The following is a 6072-nucleotide window of genomic DNA, read 5'->3' as shown; positions in this document are numbered from 1 at the left end:
TTCGTTCGCCGCTAGCGGCCGGCACACATCAAGCGAGACCCCAGCCTCCGTCCGCCGTAGTTCTCTCTCGTCCAGGGTCGTCCCCTTCGTCGTCGTCCTCCTCCGTTCCGCTGGCACCACTGGGGCAGAGCGGAGATTCACTCATCCAGACTTAGACTGGTTCCCTTCTCCTTGTGGTGGTAAGGTATAAGCAACCCTAGCTTACTCGGATTCAATCCCTTCCACGCCGCTTGGTGCCCTACTGATGCAATCCATCCACCCATGCTTCGATCTGGTAGAGTTTAGTACCGGACTCGGGTGCCCCTTCCCCATGTCGCATGTCGAGCCCACCGCCGTCGGCGCGGACCAGGCCGGCGAGGGGGCGGTCGTGCCGCACGGCGACGGTGTCGGTGGCAGCGGGGGTGACGTGGCCACCGCGGAAGCGCAAGTGGTTGTTGCTGTTTCCACCTCCGGCGACGAGAGGCGGGGCGATTACGGCGACGATGCAGAGAACGAGGAAGAGGAGGCCGCAACGGTGCAGGGCAGCAAGGAGGGCACGGAAGAGCTGCTCCGGAAGGTGGTGTACAGCGAAGAGGCCGCTTACAAGCTCTACTGCGATTATGGCCACCGCATGGGGTTCAGCATCCGGAAAGGGAAGCAGTCCTACTTCACCGGCACCAAGCGGATACGCACCAAGGACTACTTCTGCTCCAAGGAGGGGCTCAAGGAAGGGGAGAAGCTCACCGATACAAATTTCAACGACCCCCACACCAGGACCAATTGCAGGGCCATGGTGCGGTTCAGGGTGAATGATCAGGGTGAGTGGAAGGTTATCCGACTGGTATCTGATCATAACCACAACCTGGCAAGGCCTGAGGAACGACACCTTTTGCGTTCTGCAAGGTCACTTATAGCAGGCCGGTCGAGTTCTGTGGAGGCGATGTTGTATGGGGGTTATAAGGTGCAACCACAATTGCCTGCAGGGAGTACTAGTGCAACCAACAATGTGGAGAATCCGAAGCAAGATTTGCTCCTCGGCTATGGTGCTACGGCGAAGACGCTGACTGTAGGGACTGGGGACGTGCAGAGCCTTGTGAGCCACCTGAAAAGCAGAGCAAATGAAGATGGCATGTTCTACTGGGATGTTCAATTGGACAGAGGTGGTCGGATGACTAATTTCTTTTGGCGTGATGGGAGGAGCAGGGCCGACTATGACTGTTTCGGTGATGTGGTCGTGTTTGATTCAACTTATCGCTTGAGCAAACAGAACCTGATATTTGCACCTTTTGTTGGCGTCAACCATCATTGGCAGACCACTATGTATGGTTGCGCGCTCTTAGCTGACGAGTCTACTTCATCTTTTGTGTGGCTGTTCAAGTCTTTCTTGGAGTCCATGGGGAACCGACATCCACAATCTATTTTCACAAATCTGGATCAAGTTGTGTCAAAAGCAGTTGAGGAGGTTTTCCCAAATGCATGTCATCGCATTGCTCATTGGCACATCCAAAAGAATGCTCAGTCTCGTCTTGGTGCTCTTAATGTTTCAAAACCGTTCAATAAGATGTTCACCAAGTGCATACAGGGATGTGACTCAGAAACAGAGTTTGAGGAAACATGGGCTCAAATGCTCTTTGAATTTAAGTTGCAGGATAACAAGTGGCTTAAAAAACTGTATAAGCTCAAACATAAGTGGTTTAGTGCTCTTAACAAGTGCACCTTTGATGGCGGGATTGAGTATGAACCACAATGTGACAATATGAGCAACATATTTAATAATGTTACTGATAAGTTGACTTCTCTTTGTGCAATTGCTGTTGCTGTGGATAAACAGACTGAAGATTGGAGGGAAAAAGAATTGGATGAGGATACACGGTGTTTGCAAAAGCCACCTGCTTGTATCATCAGACACAGTGATATTTTGAATCATGCAGCAAAGGTTTATACACATAGAATCTACAAACTGTTTGAGACAGATTTTCTGGACGGGTGTGGCGCCACAAAATTCAAGGAGCTTCCCTGTCAAGATAACAACACATATCAATTTGAGATGACCATGCAAGGGCGAGGATCAAGAGTTTGCACAGTTCATTTCAATATGCCTACGATGCGATTAAGTTGCAGCTGCAGTAAGTTTGAGACAATGGGTTTACTCTGTCCACATGCTCTGAAAGCTCTTAGCATCAAGAATATATGCAAAATTCCAGAAAGTTACATACTGAAGCGGTGGACCAAGGATGCGAAGAAATGGGTTTTCAACCCAAAACAATATGAATCATCATATCAGGAATGTATGAATGATGAAGCTGCATACTGCAACTATGTTATGAGGTATGCTTATGATCTTGTCACGAAGAGCCAAGGGCAGGAGGCATTAAGGAAAGTGCTGTGGGAGACTCTTGAGAGTGGTGAGAAAGAATTGGAGGGATACCTAGAAAACGTTACCCAACATGCACCTTCTTATGCCACTTGAAAGAATCACTAATTAACCTCCTGGACTTATCTGCTGAGGATGAACAAGATACTTCCTTGTTCTTTTAGAGATGCATTCAGAACGTCTCTCAAACTGTACTCTTAAGAGATGAAAACGGATGCTTGTCAAAGATACAAGCTTGAGTAAGTTTCATGCTTTCAACTTTCCTAGTAATAGTTCTTGTGATTCCCTTGAATTTTACACGATATTCCAGTCTTTGGTGCCACATCTTTGTCAGTGACTATGAATCAGTTATTATATCTGTTAAACTGTTGCAATATGATGAAAATGCACTAGTATTTTCTACTAGGTATTTACTTTGTGTGATATGTCTTGGTTAATTGATCAGTTTAGATCCTACAAGGATTTGCCACTTTGTGATATATAAGCTTAAGATGAATCTGTGTGAGTTTAGGTTGTTCTAGTTTGGATATATCTACAATTCTACATTTCCAAAAGCCCCGGGCCTCTAGTCCAGTTGGTCAGAGTACCCGGCGGCACTCCTCAGGTCTTGGGTTCGACTCCCCGTGGGAGCGAATTTCAGGTTGAGGTTAAAAAAATCCCCTCGTCCGTCCCATATCCAAAGCACTGGGGGGGTTGGGGGGGAACCGGCCCAATTCTCACTTGGGCGACGGAAAGCCACCGTGTAAGGGTGGAGCGGGGGTTCAGGGGTTTTCTCGGCTTGGTGAGAAGGTCTTCTTCTTATTTGGAATGCTGTGGGGGCAGTCTTAACCCCTTCAGGTCGAGTTTTTTTTTAGAAGTAGAAAGATAACTGTTCTTTTTGGCAAGTTGCCAGCAGAAAAAGTTGTTAATTCTTTAGCCCCCAATGCACCTCTCTCTGATTTAATATGTGAACTCAGTACTAGGAGCTGGCACATGCTTATATACACTGATAACTAAATCAAAATTGGGCCCTATAATATAACATACTGAAAACAGGTATCCCAGTATTTGTCTAAAATATATACTCCCTAAATTTCAAATTATAAGACATTTTGGCTTTTCTAGATACATTGATTTTACTATGCACTTATATATACACTATACATAATAAAAGCAATGTATCTAAAAAAGCTAAAACGTCTTATAGTTTGGAATGGAGGGAATATTGTGTTATGTAGGGCAGGCAACCTGTGCTAATCCAGTTTGAGAATCCACACTGGAAAGGATTCTACATTTCTGCTGTGCCACATTTGGCTCAGAATTCTGTCCTAATACACCCATATAAATTGGGCGCACACATTCATTCTTTCATGAATGTATTAATGTGTAGCAAAATGGGCACCTGACATGCTTATCTTTATTATGGTTATTGTGGTAAGCAAAATAAAATTCAACTAACACAGCTTTTCACTTGTATAAAGAGTGTTATTGAAGTGAAGTTTCTCCATGTGTCAAGCATGAACAACTGCAACAACTTGTGGCAAAGAATATCTTGTTTCTACAGCTTCAAATGTACAGCATAGATAATCATGAAAGTATTCTAAAAAAAGATAATCATGAAAGCAGAAAAGATTCCAGATTCCAAAAAAAAACCTGACACTCTACTTTCCTCCATAAACAGTGCTTGAACAACTGCAACAACTTGTGGCAAAGAATATCTTGTTTCTACAGCTTCAAATGTACAGCATAGATAATCATGAAAGTATTCTAAAAAAAGATAATCATGAAAGCAGAAAAGATTCCAGATTCCAAAAAAAAAACCTGACACTCTACTTTCCTCCATAAACAGTGCTTGAACAACTGCAACAACTTGTGGCAAAGAATATCTTGTTTCTACAGCTTCAAATGTACAGCATAGATAATCATGAAAGTATTCTAAAAAAAGATAATCATGAAAGCAGAAAAGATTCCAGATTCCAAAAAAAAACCTGACACCCTACTTTCCTCCATCAACAGGTGCTTCATTGCATACAATTTTGTCTCATTAATTGATAGCAGTTAGCAAACAAATGCACTTTGTGTTTTAACCTTACAAGAACTATGCTCAAACATTCTGTGTGACTCCTACAGCAACGCTGCTATGTCTGCTCTCATCATGGCGGGTTACGTCGTTGAGCTCACCTTCTGCCCATATAGCATAGGCCTCCTCACCATGTACAGCATCATCCCCGATAAGCAGCTGTTGATCAGAAATTCGGAGGGGCAGGACTAGGCCAATAAGAACACAGATTATGGAAGTGATAACAATGTTCCAGGCAATGACGAAGAGTGCGCCAGCAATCTCCAAACTGTGATCCACCATCACCGCCATAAAATGCACCTCTGGAATCCGGGATGGAGAGGAAGAGGTTGCAGAGGACGTGAACAGTGATTTCGTGAGTGGGCCGGCCGGCCAGCCACCAGCCAGCCGAACACCCCGAGCGAGAATATCTTGTTCATGCGCCCCACTGGAAGAGGAACCCGCCGCCCCAGAGCGAGAAGGCGCAGACGGTGTAGGAGAAGGTGATCCAGAGCGGCACGAACGCCATCCACGCCTTGATGTTCATGCGCGCCAGCAGCGAGCCTGCGAGGATGATGACGGTGATGCTGGCGAACATGCACTGGAAGTACACCATGGTGGCGGCCGGGTAGAGCGGGCGGAGCATCTCCGCCTCGGTGGACCCGTCGCGGTACAGCACGGCGGTGGCCGTGAGCTGCGACCGCGCCACCAGGAAGCTCTGCCCGAGGGCGGGCCTGGCTTTGCCCCCAGAAGGGCAGCAGCCTGTCGCCGAACGACATGTTGTAGGCCCACACCACCCAGCAGATCCACACGGCGGCGAAGGCGTACAGCGCCATGAACTCCGAGTTGATGGCCCACTTCTTCTTCACGATGCTGCCGTACAGGATCACCAGCCCCGGCATGCTCTGCAGGCCCACCAGCGTCGCCGAGGTCATCTGCCACGCATTGTCGCCCTTGTTCGGCCACTCCGGCGACGACGTCGAGGTCTGGTACGCGAGCGGTACCGCACCTGCTGCCATGGCTGGCTGGGGCACTCGATCGAAAGATTGGTAGGTGGAGAGGGCAGAAAGCACAAAGCAGGAGGAAGAAGAGGTGAGCTGCACTGAAGTTCGCTAGAAAAGCTTTTAAGGCTTGTCTCTGTCTCTGTCTCATCAAGAGGAACCGGGAGTTTGCACGCTGGTTGTTCTCCTGCAGAATAAATTAAAAGCAGAACACAGAAATGGACTTGGTTTGGCATTTTGGTTGACCTCGAGTAGGTGTTGTAGACTTTCGTTTTCCGTCTGAGATGACTTCGGTTGATATGTCGTGGCATGAAGTAGGCAGCTGCAACTTTCGTCGCCTACTATTCCCTGTCTAGCTAGGATTACTGGCATCACCATCCTAGAAACGAATGCAATCGAGCGATGACAAGTGCTTCCGAGATTAGGAGTAGCTGGCTAGGTTGTTTATATACATCGCGTGCTTCTCCAAACGACTGAATCAAAGGTGTTAGTGTGTCATCTCGGCATGATTAGTATTTTTGTAACCTTTATTTATATTGTGATGTGTAGGATTGGAAGTACGTGTGTTTTTATTATTATTATTTTGATCTTGATTTGGTTCGGCATGTTAGTTTTTCAGCGTTTGCTTTGCAGTTTTCTAGTTAAGAGTGGAGGCATCAAGGGTAGTCTTCTCTTCATTC

At 46.6% G+C, this 6072-nt stretch overlaps 1 protein-coding gene and 1 pseudogene across 3 annotated transcripts; one reads left to right on the top strand and one right to left on the bottom strand.

The window, feature by feature from the left end:
* Positions 1-4697, top strand: LOC136467122 (protein FAR1-RELATED SEQUENCE 5-like). Of its 3 annotated transcripts, none has more exons than XM_066465675.1 (3): positions 1-179; positions 279-2592; positions 4463-4697. In XM_066465675.1, exon 2 carries the CDS (start codon positions 311-313, stop codon positions 2447-2449), a length of 2139 nt encoding a protein of 712 aa, XP_066321772.1. In that variant the 5' UTR covers positions 1-179; positions 279-310; the 3' UTR covers positions 2450-2592; positions 4463-4697. The 3 variants fall into 3 exon arrangements, with proteins under 3 accessions (XP_066321772.1, XP_066321771.1, XP_066321770.1); XM_066465674.1 differs by having other exon boundaries at positions 1-184; XM_066465673.1 differs by having other exon boundaries at positions 1-2592.
* Positions 4698-4707: 10 nt separating this feature from the next.
* On the bottom strand, positions 4708-5865 carry LOC136467124 (ammonium transporter 3 member 3-like; annotated as a pseudogene).
* Between the last annotated feature and the right edge of the window lie 207 nt (positions 5866-6072).

Source organism: Miscanthus floridulus, chromosome 7, assembly GCF_019320115.1.
Source record: "Miscanthus floridulus cultivar M001 chromosome 7, ASM1932011v1, whole genome shotgun sequence".
Lineage (NCBI taxonomy): Eukaryota > Viridiplantae > Streptophyta > Magnoliopsida > Poales > Poaceae > Miscanthus > Miscanthus floridulus.
Note: the sequence above shows the minus strand (reverse complement) of the source record. Positions and strands in the feature narration are given on the sequence as shown.

Bases quoted from the DNA above. Each gene is read 5' to 3' on its own strand.
- LOC136467122 (XM_066465673.1), top strand. From the start codon at position 245: ATGCAATCCATCCACCCATGCTTCGATCTGGTAGAGTTTAGTACCGGA.